Source organism: Cottoperca gobio, chromosome 2, assembly GCF_900634415.1.
Source record: "Cottoperca gobio chromosome 2, fCotGob3.1, whole genome shotgun sequence".
In the NCBI taxonomy this organism is placed as follows: domain Eukaryota; kingdom Metazoa; phylum Chordata; class Actinopteri; order Perciformes; family Bovichtidae; genus Cottoperca; species Cottoperca gobio.
Window position 1 is genome coordinate 9,378,383 of NC_041356.1, and position 19,984 is coordinate 9,398,366.

Consider the following 19,984-nt stretch of genomic DNA (forward strand, 5'->3'; position numbering starts at 1 on the left):
ACGCTGGAAATAAACTGTAACTGACCTTCTGTGAGGTACACGTGGTTGTTGCTCTGCAGTCGGTGGGGAATTGTGCTGAGAGTCGGCTGTTTTCTCTCCCTTCACTGTCTGATGAGTTATCTTCAGTACGCAGCCGTATGCATGCATACTGTCGGTACATACGTACACATGGCGTCCACATGGCGTCCACGTCTGAGACAATGAAGAGAGCGTTTGAGTTTGGAAGATTCTGAAAACTTCAAATCGTATTTTTTTTATATCAAACTGTTTAAAATGTTTAATGTTGTAAAGGGACAGATTTTAAATAGCTAATATGACCCACGCTATGTGGACGCTATGGTTATAATATGAAAAATACATCCATCGCTTCAGAATCACTACGGCTTAAAATAATAATAATAATGATTATAATAATAATAATAATTATAATAATAATAATAATAATAATGATTATTATGATAATAATAATCATCGTCATTACTATTATAATAATAATGATTATTATTACTATTATAATCATTATTATTATTATAATCATTATTATTATAATAATAATCATCATTATTATTATTATTATTATTATTATTATAATAATCATTATTATTATTATTATAATCATTATTATTATAATCATTATTATTATAATCATTATTATTATTATTATTATAATAATCGTTATTATTATTATAATAATCATTATTATTATTATTATTATTCTAATCGTTATTATAATAATCATTATTATTATTAGAATCGTTATTATAATGATCATTATTATTATTATTTTTATATTAATACATTTATTTGTAATGCACCTATCTAAACACAGTTACAAAGTGCCTCATAAATTACACGAGCATAAAACTAAAACGAAGATGAGATAACATTGAATATTTGATATTTCCTTTTACTTCCTCACACGAGAAACGAGAGGATTTAAAATTTCAATTCAACTTTAAATCCCTCGTCTCTCTACTCGCATAATATTGTGTTCACTGGCAGATGACCTCACACATAACTGGACATTGTTTGAACAGTAATATGGCAATATTGTCTTGTTTGCTTGCAGGATAGACGGAAGATATTAGAGCCGGAGCAACAGAAGAGGGTGTTTTATAACATTGTGCGGGAACATGTTGCTCCAGGAGGCTTTTAAACGCATGAAGATACACTGGGAACATAACACTGTTTGCAGTTAAGATAATTGTACAAACACACCAAGAGAAATATGATAGCAATAACGTTTGCCATCAATATTAGTGTTTGGAAAAGTAACAACTCTCTTTTGCATGATGGTGATTGCTCTTCTTGGTTATAGATGGCCATCCTCTAAATGAGACTATTTACATAATTAGTCTGGTTTCCACTACAGGGCAACAACAAGGCTCGCTCGTTATTGCTTTCACTCATCTGTCTCTGTGAAATTGCTTCAACTTGTCAAATGGGCTCAACTGTTTGTTGACGTGCATCGAAAATATTGTGTAGCGCTCGTGTTTAACTGCTTCTCCCAGAAAGCATCTGCATGAGATATCGTTTTAATACGGCCGGGATCAGAGGCTTCAGCTTTAAAGCAGGTTATTGTCACTGTGAGCAGCGCTCGGCTCCTCCGTGGAAATATGCTTTAACTCGTCTCTTAAGTGTAACAATAGGTTTCACTAAGAAGCATGTGAGACGTGTATAATCTCACGCTACAAAAATGACCTGAAAAGGCCATTTTATTAAATTCTTCTTAAAGTAGCCTCACCCAAGATGACAGTATCTTTCAATAAAGGTTGTTACATTTTCCCCCATTAAAAAAACATTTGGTTTAAGAGCGTCCTCGAGGCCAGCTGACTTGAAATAAATCCACTGAAATTGAAACTGAAATATTTAGGACTGAGTAATACATTGAATTACAAGAGAGTGGATATGTGTTCACCGTCGGTGCACTACTGCAGATTCCAAGCGCACACACGGTAACAATAATTGCTCGCTTGGTCTGCAGTCCGCTGAATCGCCAAACTCACTGTATGAATTAGTATAAATCATGCATACAATAAAAGCTGCATTGCTGCATTAATCGTTCCTATATTCTTAGTCTTCAACTTTTACCTCTTGTCTTTGTCTTTCTCACTTTTAACTCTGTGTGCGGTTTTGCAGACGGCTACCCACGAGACGAGATTGTGTACAAGTGGAGCCAGAACTCGGTGGAGACTTCGGACCAGAAGTACTGGAGGCTTTACCAGTTTGACTTCATGGGGCTGCGAAACTCCACAGATGTGCTCACGACGACGGCAGGTAAGAAAGACGCCACGGCGTTATGGACGTTATTAATCCCACGGAGGGCGAAGGTCGAGCACCTGTTCAAGCAGCCAAACAAAACTCCGGAGCAGCTCGACCACCTCCGTGTCCCGACTTTAGCGCAGGTTAACATTAGCACGGTGCCCATAAATGTAATCGTATAACTACAAGCTCAACGCTCATAAGTATTCCCCTCGGGTGCGAGGGCGAATAGGTTTCTCCACTGACATTAATCACCCAGATTAAAGATTAAAAAGGAAGTTTAATTATTCACCCCTTTCCCCTCTCTCTCCCCGCGCTTCCAGTGCGTTTATTAGGCCTTGTGCTCTTTGATGATTTAATTTAAGTGTGTTTGCGAGGCACAGAGAAATATTGCTGCTCCAACAGGTGCCCGTAATTATCCCCACAACTGGCACGGGGTGGACAAGTTCTTAATCCATTTTTAATGCTTTCACGTGACAGATTTTAACAGCTTAATAAGCGGGGCATTATGAATGAGGCGGTTGGAGAAAGAGCATGACGCAGCGACTGTTAACCCTGCTTAACCTTGTTTATGAGTCGCATATATTCCTTCTAGTTTGTGCCATGCTGTCTTTGGTGCCCGGCCTGCATAATGTGACCTATTTCAGCTTTCTAAGAACCTGCGTTCATGAATATTCCAGGAACAGGAGTACTCGGCGTGATTAGGAGAGAGATAACAAGGAGTGGCATCAAATTATTAAGGAGCTCAGTGGAAATTAGCCGTACGGCTTCATTTTACAAAGTGTTTGAAGGGTGGTAGTGTTTGCACCGGTGCTCCAACATGACGTGGCTTTTAACTGAAGACGTTAACAAATCTGTGTGAAATCACCCGTTGGGAATGCTCATCAAGCATCCTGCTTATATCGAAGGAGAACTTCTATTTGTGTGCGTCTGATCACGCGACAGAAAGGTGACTTATGAGCATCCCGAGACTTTGATGGCTTTATAAATGACATGTTTTCCTGGACTCCCGCTGCATCCTCAGAAACACAGCCAACCTCATTTTCTGCTGAGATGCTCAAAAGCAACCGCACAAACCTACACATCCACCTCACGCTGTTCAAGAAAATTAGTCGTTTTCTCATTTATTACCTCGTTTCTTTTTCCCTGTTTCACTTGCCGGAGCTCCGGCTCCACACGCATGATGATTAGATCCCCTGCTAAAAATACCTATCATTAATTTACATCATGACAAACTTCGAAAGTGCTGCGTTTCTCTTCCTCTCCCTCGCTCCCTCTGTCTCCTAACTCTCCAGCGTTATCCCTCATAAACACATGAGGTACGGGGCTGTTTTAATGAGGACAGAGTGGACAGATCCCCGGTCACAGTGCCACTGGGGACCTCCGCCGCAAATCCACCGTCGTTATCAATTCAGCGGCCTCCTCTTCAAAAGGCCCCAATGCCGAATCCCAAACACTTCACTGCTTTGTTCTACTATCCCCCATCGCCAAATCCCCGAAAGCTGCCGCTGTGCCCTTTTCTGCTGTTACATTGCAGAAATGCTGATGTTCTTCCCTTTTCTTTCTTTACATGTAGAGCCTGGAAGTCTTTTGTAAAGAATCCGTCGTGAAACTGCTGAAAATCCCGTTTCTTGTTCTCCGATTGCGTCACAATACTGATGTTTTATTTGATGCGTTCGAGACTTCATGCAGCCTGTGATTCACTAACCTGCAGCTGACTTTAAAAACACTACGCACAGCAGTCCTGTCTGCCTTTGGATCTCTTCACGTGTTGTGCATGTGGCTGAAGTAAGAGAGAGCTTGAAGGATATATAATTGTAAAGAATCGGATTAAACAGTGTGTATCTGCTCGTGCTACTGTTAGCATGTTGGGCTAACAGTAGCTGTGTGCTGCTTTTATGTTTACATACATTATCTACGTTATGTTACAGAAGAAGAATACGCAAGTTTTAAAAGAATATTTAGCAAAATGTTACAGATTTTTAAAACGAGTCAGCTGGAGATAACCTTAATTAGCTACATCTGATAAAACACGTTATCTTAATTAGCTATTAGATGGTGCCGCCGATAAGAGCAGGTCTCGTCATTGCAGCCGACAAAATCGACAGTCAGCAAAAAAAAACAAAACCTGCTTTTGTACAGCTCTGACTGAAATCAAGTAACCATGGTTTCCAAAAAGATAGCCAGAATTGTATGTGGAAATTACTTATAAATAGAACTTAGGGGATGTGTTAACACAGAGAGATACAACAAACACACACACACACACACACACACACACACACACACACACACACATTAAGTCATTGGAAATGTGAAAACCTGATAATTCTGTTTTTGCAGTTTCCGTTTTTTAAATAATGTAAGTTTTTAAGAATACATGCCTTTCAAACCCTCTGGTGGGTTGTGGGAGTTCAGAGGGTTTCCTAAATTATTAATAACCATCTTGCATTGATGAAATAGTTACAAAAAAAACACATACATACAAAAGTGTGGAAATATTTCCAAACCTAGGAAAGGAAATGCACTCCTATACACGCTGCTTCCTTGACATCACTGCACTAGTGGAGGAGGAAGCAGCCACAACAACATTTCACTCGTCTTCATCTCATTAATACAATAGTTTTCCCAAGAAATTCCCTCGCAGCTTCCAAACAAAGTAGACCCGGGCGTATGGCGTGACAGTCTGTAGACAAGTGTAGAGCAAGCAACCCGGGCTAATAAGTATTCTGCAGGAGTGTGTAAACACAGGGCTTGTTTGCTACGATGCACAGTTGCAGCACAGAAGTCACCACACTGCTGCGTGTGTGCACACAGCCGTAGTTAGTCCATCTGGGATTGTACGTTTCTGTAGCGTCCATACTGTCATTAATGCAAGCTCAACAATATTGTCCTGCAAAATTTGCAAGATTAACTTTCGCTTATGCATTAAACTGTCAAATGAGACTTTGTGAAGCTCGGTCTGCTGCTACGACTGTTGTACTGAGAGAATAATTCAAGCCATGCAATGAATTGTTGTTTTATTTACCCCTGTTGGTATCTTAAATTGTTTGTTTCTTTATCTAACCAGCCTTATGCTCCTATCCTTACCCACGCTGGATTGCTTTAAAAATAACTCCCCTTGTATCTCGGACATAAATGGGCGAATAACATAAAACTAAACCGTTTTATTTTGGTGAAATAACAAAATAATCTAATTTTATGTTGCGCCTACCTACCGTGTTGTGATTAAGGTTTCCTTTGTTGGAACATTAACCAGGTAATTTGCATTAGTCTTTCTGATGTACAGTCTAGTAATTCTTTTTATTACAAGATCTGATTACATGCATCCTTCCTTAATGCGCTTTATAATTCCCCTTTTGGTCTTTTCTTAATAGCATTTTTGTTTTGGCAACCATGGGCTTTACATAATTGACTTATGAATAAAAGCGGATTTAAATGCACCTTACGTGTTATCTCCATTTTCTACTTCCACACATTTTGTATGCCTCAGTTTGGTTTAACAGTAATTCTTCAAAATGAGTCCGTTCGTGCGCCGTTAATGAAGTAAAAACATGGTCGGACTAGTTTCTATCATCAGGTCCTGGTTTTAATCATGTTCAGGATATGAAGCACGGTCCTCTTGTTAGTGGAATGCAACATTTGTGCAACAAGTGCTGCAACATTTGTAGGATTTTATGCTACTTTTACTACAATATTGTACTTTTGTTGTTACTTTGTACATTCAGATTATTAAATCTTACATGTTGTATTGTTATGGTACCCAGCTGTGCATATCGTAGTAGTCTCTCCACCTTTACGAGCTGCAACACTAGCGGACAGATGAATAAATCAATAATTATAATCCAGTGACACCACAGCGTTCTCACTGTAACGGCTGGTGGTAACCACAAATAGGTCTCAAATGCACGACTCAGACACGGGGGGGGAATTCAATACCGGAAAACAGGTTCAGTACACGGGTGATCAATGGGAGACCGGCACACAGCAGGGAGTCACAAACACGGGCAGAGATCAGGAACATCGAGACAGGAAACAAAAAAAAAAAGCTGTGACGCTCGATACTGAGGACAAAGACGACCTGGCAACAGACAAAGGGAGCGGAGTGCTTTATAAAGGGAGAGACTAACGAGGGGAGGGACAACAGGTGAGGTGGCTGCAGGGCTGACGAGACAGGTGAACACAAGCAGGGCAGGAGGTGGCAGCAACGAGAGGAGAGGTGAGATTCAGTATTTATAACTCCAAACCAGAAAGCCTTATTGAGTTATGTATTATTGCAGACACAGAGCGCACATAACCAATAATCAATTATCAAAACCGTTGGCCATTATATATCGCTGGACTAATACATTCTGTCGAGTAATCGTTCTAATGTATTCATGGAGATGTGCAGATCATTATTGCTCATTATTTCTTTTCTCACTAATGCTGGATGATGAGCTGGAGGGTCACACAATTAGCAGTAGCCAGCAGTTTCAATTAACAATCTAACAATGTATGTCGGCTCCTATTAGAGTCCATGCAGTCGACCTGCAGACACTTCTCAGCATAGTTTGTTCAACAATGAAAGGCTGTACAGGAAGTAAAAAGGTCTGAAATAACTTTTATTTAAACGTGGCATTTGCCTATAAAAGGCCGTGGACGTCACCAGGTAGCGAGACATTGAGGTAGTGTGCAGATCACTTTCCCATGCTCGCAATACAAGAGATAAACACCCCTCTGCAGTGTTGCCATGGCACGGCTCTTTTCATTGCACCTGGCGATTAAAATGATTATTTCAATTCTATGTAGAGTACGAGCGTGAGGTGGGACACAGCTGCAGATTATTAAACGGCATCATTCAGTGATATTTAAAGTAAAATGTTGTCAAAGTTACAGCTCCTCGTCTCCCTGCTGCTGTCCATTAACGCTGGCAGTAACGAGCATCCTACTGTAGTCGGACCACTAAAGAGGCAGCAGGTTGAACTTTAATAAACCTTCACATTGACCGTGGCATCGTGTTGTTGCTCAAGTTCAAGAGAAGATTCTTCTTCTGTTTTCTGGGCTTCATTTTCTAATTCACCCGTTCTCCACCAGCTTCCCTGTGTTCTTCCGTCCTTGTCTTTTCGCCCTCTGTCTGTCTACCTTCCCTTTTGATCCAGATTATCTTACTTTAAGCAATTATAGACCGAACTCAAATGTCCTGCGAGCAAAAACATACATTTCCATATCATTTCAACAAAGTAGAATACCGTTAACAGCCACATTAAACTTGTATGGCACTTATATGGAAAGCAAATAGTTTTCTTCACCATGAATAAAACGAGTCTTTATACAATGAACTTAAAACCTACATTTGTAGCAAGAGAAAACACAGAATCTCCTAAAGTGCCTCTTTTAGAAGAAGTCCAAACAAAGCCGTAAGCAGCTCCTTTTCTCTTTATTTATTTACTTGCAATATGATGCAACTTATTACAGCAATATTACAAATACTTAGGATGTTCACCATCTTAGTTTAGTGTGTAGGCATGCTAATGTTTTCTGATTAATAACAATATTGATAATAGTAATATCAAATAAAGTGTGTATGAATATATATGTAGCACCAGAGATGAAGTGCTTTATAGAACACAATTAGCACTAGATGGCAATGTCGTTTAAAAGTATAATATAAGGTCAATTGTACTGAAACGGTATAACATGTTTATAATAAGATATAGTATTATATAGATTGATATTGTCAACCTCAGTGGAAATGAGTCGAGTACAGCAGAAGGTACATACAATACACATAACATAAAACTTCTTATATGACCCAGCTGGCCTTTGGGACAGCAGATTCTAAGGGCCGGTGATTGACAGGGGTGCTTAACATATTAGAACATTAGTTGTTGTTGTTTTAATAGAAAAGTATAACCTATCATCATTAATATAATCTTTTATTCACAATGTAGTTGTAAAATTAACGGTTTCTTTTCTAGTTTTTGACAAAATAAAGTAGAGCCTCTCTCTGGATTGCCCACTCCCCCCTCTATTTACATGGAATGGTTCAGTCCGGCCCACAGACCAGGTGCGACCTGTACGCTAGCAGAGTAAATTGCGAGTGAAGAGACTGCAGGGTGCAAAGAAAAGGCGACAGTTTGTACCCCAATGTTTCATAAAACCTCTACTCCTTTCACATTAAAAACAGCAACTTAATGCCCCAAAATGTTGTAATACATAAGCTCCGTTTTCTCTCTCGACAGGAGACTATGTGGTGATGACCGTGTACTTTGACCTCAGCAGAAGGATGGGCTACTTCACCATCCAGACCTACATCCCCTGCATCCTGACTGTGGTCCTCTCCTGGGTCTCCTTCTGGATCAAGAGCGACGCCACGCCTGCGCGGACGGCCCTAGGTACACAAACGCACCACCCAAGTAGCTGTGAGGGGAACTTCACTTGCTTTCAAAAGGGCTTGTACAACTTCACCTCTTGGGAGTCATTTATATTGCAATCCCTTCTCTGTTACACACTAACTCCTTCCTTTACTTGCGGATGATTAGCAGTGGGGAATAGTGTTAATGTCCAATATTTTGTCATCCATTTTCTTTTAATTAAAGTGATGGGAATACGTTCAGCAGATAATATAAAACTCGCTGCTCATTCAAGCTGTCGCTGAGTCTAATATGAGGGAAATGAATCGGTTGCAGGATTTAAAGCTTTTTTGATAATTCCCATTCAATCTGAGATTTAGACGGCTTGATAGCGAAAGCAATAATCTCTTTTTTGATTTATAACTCAGCCTTTGTTGCCGTAGTTATTACCGGCAAAAGTAATCATTTTACTGGAATACTTGCAAATCACTCAACATTTTTTTGGGTGGAGAACAAATGAGGAACAAGCTGCTACGTGTGTGTGTGTGTGTGTGTGTGTGTGTGTGTGTGTGTGTGTCGTACTGTATATTCCACCTTTAGCTGCTCATTATTGAAATGTATGTCCCTTCAGTTTTTCTAGTTTCTGTTTTGTCCTTAATTGTAGATGTTAATCTTAATTTTCTTTGCATGATTTGACAATTATTTTTGCATTATTTCCCCCCCCCCCCCCCCCGCTGCATGCCTCCCCATTAGCTCATTTGCTTTCCTGTGGATGATGATATTGTGCTGATGGTGCCTGTTTAAGGTGGAGTCCAAGGTAAGTGTCTGTCCATGACGATATACTCATGAGTTCAGTAGTGAACATATAGACTGCCGATCAGAGGAGCATTATAGTGAAGATTGCAAAATGAAAAAGAAATATCATAAGATAAGATTAACAGAGATATATAGAGAAAGTCAAATAAATAAGAATAAAATACAATAAAAGAACATTTGGAGGCAAAAATGACAAGATAAAGTCACTAATTAATGTGACTAGCAAGCAGACTAATATATAATATGATTAAATTATGGTACTTAGCGTCTGCCTGTATTAAAATAATGTACTCTAAATATAATATAGAATATTATGCACAAATTATTAACATAATATTGTATAATGTGGTGAATTATCGCAGTGTTATTATAGAATGGAATATCAAGTAAAATCCAGTATAGTAGTATTTAATATAGTAAAGTGTATTTATAATAATGATGAATGTCGTGGATTGACGTCACAGACCACTTGAACAACACGCATGAGTTACTACATTGTTAGCGAGGAGGATTTATCCGCCTGAGGATTCAAACCCTGGACTTTTGTTTTCCTGGAGAAGCTGACCTGCTGACTTTCTTTACGCCTTCTCAGAAGCTGAAGCAGGGACACCACATGTGTCTATTTAAACCCCAAACGCTAGTGTTGGCGATAACACGCTGAGATATATCGCATACGAGTGAAGACTTGTGGAGATGTACATTGAGAGTGAGGCTCGGATGCCGGTGTGCAAGCTGCAGTGGGTCTCTTCTTGTCATGTGACGTGAGAGCGCTGGGACCCCGGGTATTGATTCTGGAGAGCTGCCTTGCTGGAGGAGGGTGTGGGGTGCAGCGGTTGAAATGTCATGAGGGCGAAGAAAGGATGGAAACTTCATGTCGTGAGGTTAAATTGTGAAGGCCATATATAAACTCTTAGGGGAGTAAAATGTCACATTCAGCAAGTTAAACAATGCATTCAGGAAAAGGTTGCTGAGGAGGCAATAAAGCCGTAATCTGACACAGCAGTAAGATAAACAACGCAGCTGAGGGCGATGGGACTGTCATTGGTTTTGGGGCGAAATGAGAGTTTGACCTGATGATGACATGAGATGAAAAGTTTAAGTCTGGACTGGAGCGGCGTGCTGACCCACTCCTCCCCAGAGCCAGAGCTTTACAAACACACGTAAAAACAAAAGCTTGCAAACTTGACGGCTGATTTATAAAAGCGCACAGTTTGTCACAAAAGCAGCCGGACCGCCATCAGATAGCTAATTGTATTTTCTGATAACCACAGCCATGTTCCGTGGCTCAGCCCCCCCCCCCCTCTACGCCATTTGATCATTTCCTATAATCCTAATTAAATTTACTGGCTGATTATTCCATAGCTGGTTTAATTTAATTGAATCTACTTAATTTACAGCGTAACGGCTGTAATCGGGATTTGCTCATTTACTCCCCTGTTGTACACTCGGGTGCAACGTAACCTTTGGTAACACCTGTTGCAGGAGATTAGACCCAAACTAATTGACTCACTTGACCCCGAGAACTCAACCCGATCCGACCTCTCCACCCTCACCCCCGGATGTCACTCGCACGAGGCAGCGCACACAACTCTGAAGTACTTTAATTCCACTCAGTCCCTCCTGCCCTTCATCAGCCTGCCAGTCAGCCAATATCACAGAAGGTCATCTGGAACGCCTCAGTGGTAATAAAGAAGTTATATTGGACTTCTGTCCCTCCCTGTTCGTTATCAAGCTCCAAGAAGAAACTTCACTGATAGTTGAACAATAAAGCCGCCCTCGCGTTGTATCGAATTCAATAATAAGCTTGCGTTACTTGTCAAGCATGCGCCGGGACAAATGGATTCCTTCGTCTGGCGCTGGTAACGAAAGCTGATCGTGATTGGAGGTTGTGTTGTGCGTTCTGCTCAGCTTACTGTTTGTTGTTATGTTGATGAAGGTTGACACGGTGACAGTCGAACATCAAAACAGCGTGAAGAGAGACAGAGGTTTATTTTCAGAGCTGTGTCTGAACACACCGGAGATATAATACTGAGTTCTGAGTCTCATAATTAGATTAAGAGTAAAAGATTTCACTAACATATATCACCATGAGGAAAGCTTCCGTGCCATTTGAAGCACAGTTTAAGCTGCTCGCTACTGCGTATCACTCTGCTTCACAATGTGTGTGTGCCCGTCTCTCCATCTCTCTGTCAACCTGCCTGCCTAGACAACAACCAAGCGCAGTCGAGGCTTACACTACGTGGGTGGAGGTGTGATACATGACCAAAGGCAGTGAGAGGCTTGTGATCTCCCTCAAACAACAGGTAGCGCGGAGAAGCAAGCTGTCCCAGTCCTGATAAACATCCACATACAGCTCGACAACAGAAAGTCATTTGCCTTTCTTCTCTAGTACATCGTCCCCGTTTTCAGGTCGGCCCGAGACCTGATCCCAATGCTGAAGGGGTGAGGAGGAGAGATAAGAGGAAGAGAAGAGAGGGACAGAACAAGAGTGTAAGGTGAAAGCTTCTGGCACGTAGCGGCGGGGAGAAATGTCAGGCGGAGGATCGGTCGGTTCAGGAAAAAAGGCAGGTGATGCCGCTACCCCCACCCCGCCCCTCAAGGCAGTGTGCCTTGACAAGCTACTAACATGTTCCAGGTGGGCTTTCCAAAGAGCTGTCACTCACCTGCTACTCTTTCAGCAGCAGGATGTTTGGATAGTGCTCTGGTTGAGTCCCATTAGACTTCAATCTCTGCGGCTGCAGTTGCATTGTGGGTAATAGAGCTGCAAAGATTAATTGATTAGTTGCTCATTTAACTATTAAATTAATCACCAAATACATTGTGTTGTGCATCGGACGATATTGCTCGTCAACAAAACGTTTTGCAATTATCTGACATTTGTGTGTAGACCAAACAACTAATAGATTATTGGGGAAATAATCAATAAAGAAATCTGTTTCCAATAATGAAGTAGGCGCTCTGTTTTCATGAGGAAGAACGTGCGGAATAAAAAGTTCTGCGGCCATTAATTTGATCTTTTGCTGAAACAACTGTAATTGTAGTTTTCCTGGGGAGTCTCACTGATACACAGTTTTCACTGGAACAATTGTAAACCAAAGAAATTGCGCCAATACTCAAACAACACCATGTTTGTTTAGAATGTATTCATCTCAAATATTGGGCCCCGGCTTGGAGCGAGCACTGGCAATGAAAGAAGCTTATTCCTCATGATATGGGTGTGGCGGGGACAAACATACCCATGGTTTCCCTCCGAGAAGCCGTCATTCACACAAATGCCTGTCAATGGTGATATGTCAGCCTGGGTGTGAGAGCTGACAGTGTTCCTCGTGGGAACTCTACCAAGAAGGCAGTGAGTTAAAGATTTGTGGGAGTACGGAGACATCAGTCCCTCAAAGTGTGCTGTGAAGAGATGGGGGAACCTGAATCAATGCGATATGATCGGCCATGTTTTTCTAGGGTCTAACGTCAGCGGTCACTTCTTCCAACACAATACGTTCATGTACTGAATTAAAGCGTCAATACAAAGACGTCTTATTGTTGCCTCGCATATCATGGTGTGCAGACATCAAGCGGACCGTCAGTAAATGCATGATGGAGAGTGGACACGCTGCAGGCTGTTTAGTCCCATGTGTCTCCTCTTGGTCAGAGGGCACTCGTGTAGGGCCATCTCACTGATTACATGCATGGGAGACGTGGCTTGAAGTCGAGGCCTCTTCGGTGTGTGTGTGAAGCACCTTTAATCAGATTAGATTGGGGTTGCCGTGTGTAGCATTTTAACCTCAATCACTAGCACATTAATTTGAAAACATCAGCATAATTACCACAAACAACCAGGCTCTCGCCGAGGAGGCTGTCTGCTCCCATACACGCCGCGTCTTCACTTCGTGTTGATGTGGTGGGAAATGTGCCGGTGTGCTTCACAGCTCGAATCTGCACTTTTATTCAACTTCAGCTGTTCTAACTGCATAATTTCAGTGTCATATTAGCATACTCTGTCAGAACACATTGAGTGTTATTTGGGGCCGCTGCGATCTGTCATCTTTCTTCCTGCTTCAGAGCAGACGCACTGATACAGTGACACCCACCCTGTAGTGTGACAGTTCAGAGGTCAAAGTGAAGCCAAACTGCTTCATGTAACAACAAACATGCGTAAAGTTACAAATTGCAGCTTTTTTTATGAGCAAACCCAAAATTCGAAACACCTTAAACCTGTAATTATAATAAAACTCGGCCCCTCATCCCTGACTGGTGCTCCTCAGTTCTATTAATAGACGCTCCAGGAACACAAGCTGTGGTCCCCTGGTTTACACACAAAGGTCAACGTCTGATATTTCTGAACACCCCGTCGCAGTGTTATGTCTTTGAAATCTTATTTTGTAGATGCATGTAACAGACAATCTGTTTCTTATTGCTGTGATCACACCGTCGATATTATTCTGCAGCATATTTCCCTTGCACAGGCATATGCACGGGAGCTTCTCTCACGTCTATGTGTCGGCCCTTGTTTTCTGTCTCCAGACATGAGACTTTCTGCTGCTCGGGTTGCACAAACGGGAATCAATTCCCACAGAATGAATTCAACTGTACGACGAAAAGATGTGAGCCTGATTTAAAATAGCAGCCCAAACTGTGAGCAGCCGGTGGGGAGCTTGTGATAACAAAAAGAAGGAAAAGACAGTGGTGTTGTTCCCCTAATGTTCTCTTGATGACACTGTTTACAGTACAATGGGGTTTGAACAGACGATTTACGGCATTAGCAGCAGAGAGTTGATCATTTACCTAGTTTGGCGTTAAAGTCTAATGAGCGGGCGAATAAGAGAAAGTCTAGACGAGCACTAGACCAGAGGAGGTAGCTTGAAATAGATGGGAGCCACTCGTCTCTATGGAAACCACAGGCGAAAACAGTGGCACGCACTGCCATGAAAGACATGTGGGAGACGAGGATGAAAGACAGAGAAGAGAGAGTGAGAGAGAAGGGGACGATGAGGAGCGGCAGGGAGAGAAAGAGGGGAGGATGATGTGTGTGTCACAGCAGTAGATATCGATGCCCCCAGTGGGCATTAATGTCACCGGGTTCATCTCTCTTTGAAAGAATTGATTTCATTTCACCAAGCGAACACAATATTCTCCTTCAAGACACCATAGGGAGTAATCTCTCAAACAATGGCACTGATGACACAATGAGACTCAGAAGTTATCAATCAGAATACTTATTTACCAGTGTGGCAGGTAATTATTGATACAGATAACAGCCACTTTCACAACTTTACATCTATTTTAGAAAAGGTTAGAAACTCTCACGTCAGGGACACAGATCTGAGTCCACTTGAGCCCAAAGTCCAGTTCAGTAGCGATTCACGTTAAATCAATCGATGCCAAATGTCGGTAACTGATGGTCATCTGGGCTAGAGAGTGTGAGAGAGAGTGAGAGAGAGTGAGAGAGTGTGTGAGAGTGTGAGAGAGTGTGAGAGAGTGTGAGAGAGTGTGAGAGAGTCAGAGTGAGAGAGAGTGAGAGAGTGTGAGAGAGTCTGAGTGTGAGAGAGTCTGAGTGTGAGAGAGTGAGAGAGTGAGAGAGAGTGAGAGTGTGAGAGAGAGTGAGAGAGAGAGAGAGTGTGAGAGAGTGTGATAGAGTGTGAGAGAGTGTGAGAGAGTGTGAGTGTGAGAGAGTGAGAGAGTGAGAGAGTCTGAGAGTCTGAGAGAGAGTGTGAGAGAGAGAGTGTGAGAGAGTGTGAGAGTGAGAGAGAGAGTGTGAGAGAGTGTGAGAGAGTGTGTGTGAGAGAGAGTGTGAGAGAGTGTGAGAGAGTGAGAGTCTGAGTGTGAGAGTGAGAGAGTCTGAGAGAGTCTGAGAGAGAGAGAGTCTGAGTGTGAGAGAGTGAGAGAGTGAGAGAGAGTGAGAGTGTGAGAGAGAGTGAGAGAGAGAGAGAGTGTGAGAGAGTGTGAGAGAGTGTGAGAGAGTGTGAGAGAGTGTGAGTGTGAGAGAGTGAGAGAGTGAGAGAGTGTGAGAGTCTGAGAGAGAGTGTGAGAGAGAGAGTGTGAGAGAGAGTGTGAGAGAGTGTGAGAGAGTGTGAGAGTCTGAGAGAGAGTGTGAGAGAGAGAGTCTGAGAGAGAGTGTGAGAGAGAGAGTGTGAGAGAGAGTGTGAGAGAGTGTGAGAGTGAGAGAGAGAGAGAGAGAGTGTGAGAGAGTGTGAGAGAGAGTGTGTGAGAGAGAGTGTGAGAGAGTGTGAGAGAGTGAGAGTCTGAGTGTGAGAGTGTCTGAGAGAGAGTCTGAGAGAGAGAGTGAGAGAGAGAGAGAGAGAGTAAGAGAGAGTGTGAGAGAGAGTGAGAGAGTCAGAAAGTGAGAGTGTGAGAGAGTGAGAGAGAGAGTCTGAGAGTGAGAGAGTGAGAGTGTGAGAGAGTGAGAGAGTCTGAGAGAGTGAGAGAGAGTGTGAGAGAGTGAGAGAGAGAGAGTCTGAGAGAGTGAGAGAGAGAGTGAGAGAGAGAGTCTGAGAGAGTGAGAGTATGAGAGAGAGTGAGAGTGTGAGAGAGTGAGAGAGTCTGAGAGAGTGAGAGAGTGAGAGAGTCTGAGAGAGAGAGAGAGAGTGAGAGTGTGAGAGAGTGTGAGAGTGAGAGAGAGAGTGTGAGAGAGTGTGAGAGAGTGTGAGAGAGAGTGTGAGAGAGAGAGAGTGTGAGAGAGTGAGAGTCTGAGTGTGAGAGTGAGAGAGTCTGAGAGAGAGTCTGAGAGAGAGTGAGAGAGAGAGAGAGAGAGAGAGTAAGAGAGAGTGTGAGAGAGAGTGAGAGAGTCAGAGAGTGAGAGTCTGAGAGAGTGAGAGAGAGAGTCTGAGAGTGAGAGAGTGAGAGAGTGAGAGTGTGAGAGAGTGAGAGAGTCTGAGAGAGTGAGAGAGAGAGTGTGAGAGAGTGAGAGAGAGTGAGAGAGAGAGAGTCTGAGAGAGTGAGAGAGAGAGTCTGAGAGAGTGAGAGTATGAGAGTATGAGAGAGAGTGAGAGTCTGAGAGAGAGAGAGAGAGTGAGAGTGTGAAAGAGAGTGTGAGAGAGAGTGAGAGAGGGTGAGAGATACATGGTGGGCTAGTATATAAATAAATAAACTTAAGCTCATTAAAAATATGTTAACATAAGCATGCTTATGAATATGGACATTTGCTAAAAAATAATTGATATCCCTAAATTGGAGCATTTAAATTGGAGGATACTACGACCAACCTGGCACTTCATACTCGCGTTAGCTTGGCTCCGGTCGACTCGTTTCACCATTACATGCTACTTAGCGCGTCTTTCTACAGACGTAAAATGGATCGATTTCTTATTTTAAAAAGTTGCACAGTTGGACAGAAACAAAGCGTGACAAACGAGGAACATTCAGATTTGTCTTTGGAGAAATCAACCAATGCAAATCGAGAGGAAGATGCTGGAGATGTGGTTTGTGGACAGACAACAGCTGCTCCCGTTATAAACAAAAGGTACGAGCCACACAAGACGAGCAGAGGACATTTCAAGACAAGTGGACAGGAGTTTTTATTTGTCCTCCACAAGTCGAACCCTTCGTGCTTAATGTGCAAACAAACCGGCTCTGGTTTCAAGAGAAGTCATTTGGAGCCACATTTCCAAACGACGCATCCAAAAGTCAATGAAAGTTACGCACCTGGAAGATAAATTAGGAAAAAAGCTTCTGGACAACAAAGGCTCAAACACAGGACGACTAATGCAGCTGAACGATTCACTGAGGCATCCTTTGAGATCGCATGGATTTTGGCTCAGGCAAAAAAACCTTCTCAGACTCAAACATTGTGAAACTGCTTTTTGGCTTCAGCAGAAATATTGTTTGCAGAGTTTGACAACATATCCCAGTATTAAGGTAATCCTGCTTTTAATGAATGTGTTGTTTGGCTGCATCACATATTGTATGTTCTGGCTGGGATGACTAATTAATAAACAGACGTGCTTTTTATGACTGGATGAAGCTTTTCATACTTTGCGGTAAAAGTGGCTCTCCTATTGACTTTGTCCTCTCAATGTGGCTCTCACGTAAATAGTGAAGGCCACTGCTCTAGACATTGCACCACTGTACACAATCAATCACCAGAAGTCCGTCTGATGGCTCCTTGTGATGAGAGGATGCTGCAACACAGTCACATTGGTGAATGCAGCTTTACAATTATGCACTTAAAAAGTTGCTAAAACTAATTAAATAGAAAAAATTAATAAGTACATAGTATCGTGCCCTGACCCAGCCGCCCAGATCCTCCCTGACGCCTCTTTGCCCAACCAGAAGTGCCCTCTAAGGGCATGATGGCTATGTTTTATTATAATTATTATTTCCCTACCATCTACCGTCCTTTGTTTAATACTGTCCCCCACTTTCGCTCTCTCTCCCCTCTGTATCTTTCACTCCGAAAACCCATGTTCCCACACAAACACACCTGAACACAACTACAATCAGGAAAATCTAGGCCAAACATTTTGCATCTTTTCTTTTTCTCTCTCTCGTTGTTTGTTTCGGTTTGTTTGAGTCTAGTTCTGCCGCTTGTCTTGTGCCGTCTCATATGTTTTATTTGTTTGTTTTCATGCTGGCCACATGTATTGCACTAGAAAGAAGCCCCCCAGAAAGCCTGAACACTTCAGTGTTTAGTTAACGCATGATTGCACCACATGGCAATTGGGGCTTTTAATGGGACATATTTTAGTGTTGTGGTGGTTGGGTTGTCAAAATTGCCAAAAAGTACATTGTGATGGCTACATGTTATGCATATTTTGAGATCTTGTTTGTGTTGGACAGAAGGCGAAATGTGTCTTACATTTGATTGTAACTGCCATAAAAAATCCTACAAGAGTTTAAGTTCTACTTTGAAACTTGCAATATTAACTGCCTTCTCCATGTGGACCCACACCAGCAGAGGATTGTTATATTATTGGATTGTTTCCCTTCAGTCTTCCTCTAAATATACAGCTAGGTGGAGCAGGGAGCAGCTAGGTGAGTAAGAACCAGGGTGACGTTACGCTTATTAAGTATGTTACGCTATATATAATTAGATGGAGGAGTAATGTAGGAGCCTTCATTGGAGAAGGGGAAAGCATTGATCAAATATTAAGTAGAGGAATGAAAACCAAGGCCGGATTTCATATATATATATATATATATATATAAATAAAAGGAGGCTCCAATCCAGAGCACAAAGGTCTCCCAGATAGGCCTGTCAACGAGAGGGCCGATTCAAAGAACAAGTGGTGCAGGAACACACTGAGCAGCACAAACAAAGGGAGGACCAAGAGGCTCTCCGCTGTGAAATTGAGGAACTCCGAGCCTAAACTGTGCACCAACGAGGCCCTCAAAGAAACAAATGCACAGCTGGAGCTCAGTGGGAAACCACCATTGGAAACCAAGTCGAGTCCACGATGAAGAAAGTGTCAGACAAAAAGAAGAGCTGCACTGAGATCATGTTGGAGAGAACATATGTAATGGGTGTTTTTGTACAATAAAATAAAGTAATTTCAAGTCAATCTTTGTTATCAATGTTTTCTCAACTTGTGGTTATTACCAAAGGTGTGCGAGCTTTGTTTCACAAACATTATCCTCAATGATCAAAACCTCCTCAGGGAGTTGCCATTCTGGAAAGTTTCCACTGTGACAGATAATGTAAAACATTATTGAATTCATTACCATCACAGACATAGGGCCAGCTTTTTATTATTTCATGCTTGCTGAATTATGGCTACACTGCACTTCACTTCAGAGACGGGTCATGTTTCAGTCATGAGGTGTCAGGATTGGCGTCATAATTTTGATGCGGCTCCACTGTATAATAGAGTTCTTAACCCTCAAATCGATTTATGACACATAATTGTATCACCTTTTTAGATCGTGAGAGGAAAAATCATTTAAACAAATCTCCACTGCAGCTGTTTATTGATGCATACGGGGACATCTACCCAGAATACCCCATATGCATTATTAATGGTGATTAATAAACCTCTGCACGCGTTATATAATCACTGACTTCCACATGGGTCACCCTAGCTATTCACCATGCAGCCAGTGTATTGTATTGCTCCTCCTCACACATGCATTACCTTCCTAGGTATCACCACAGTGCTGACCATGACCACGCTGAGCACAGTGGCCAGGAACTCGCTACCCAGAGTGTCCTACGTGACGGCCATGGACCTGTTTGTCACCGTCTGCTTCCTGTTCGTCTTCGCCGCCATGATCGAGTACGCCATGCTCAACTACTGCTCCTACAGTATACGCAGACCTCCTGCCAAGACGCAGAGAATGGTAAGCCTGTGGTGAAAGTGTGAGTGATAAGCTAGGTCTGTGCATTAGATCTGCCTTTTCTGTGTGTCAACATCCACCTCCACTCGTGCCAATGTTCCTCTATGAGCATCTTTCATCTTATCTTTCATACAAGGCTCCGTGTGATGGAGCAACATGGACAGATTGCAGAATGAGCGTCTGATTTGAGTGACGATGCTCACAAAGACTCATCAAAGATGGAAAGTGACTGGTGACTAGTAGTCTACTAGACCCATTATCTCATAGTCTGTCCATGTGTATCACGACTCTATAATGATCTCATTAGT

At 42.2% G+C, this 19,984-nt stretch overlaps 2 protein-coding genes across 3 annotated transcripts in view; one reads left to right on the top strand and one right to left on the bottom strand.

Moving 5' to 3' along the window:
- LOC115017994 (gamma-aminobutyric acid receptor subunit gamma-3-like) overlaps positions 1-19,984 on the top strand; it is a 64,908-nt gene that overhangs the window by 40,185 nt on the left and 4,739 nt on the right. The window contains exons 7-9 of the mRNA XM_029446785.1: positions 2,140-2,277; positions 8,487-8,639; positions 19,483-19,679. Coding sequence (XP_029302645.1) covers positions 2,140-2,277; positions 8,487-8,639; positions 19,483-19,679 — 488 coding nt within the window. The remainder of the gene's footprint in view (positions 1-2,139; positions 2,278-8,486; positions 8,640-19,482; positions 19,680-19,984) is intronic.
- cfap221 (cilia and flagella associated protein 221) overlaps positions 1-19,984 on the bottom strand; it is a 103,129-nt gene that overhangs the window by 26,765 nt on the left and 56,380 nt on the right. Inside the window, exon 24 of one of the 2 annotated variants that reach the window (XR_003833301.1) lies at positions 26-192. The exons of the other annotated variant lie outside the window; for it this stretch is intronic. The gene's annotated coding sequence lies outside the window, so the exon portion shown is untranslated. The remainder of the gene's footprint in view (positions 1-25; positions 193-19,984) is intronic. 2 annotated transcript variants of the gene reach the window in all.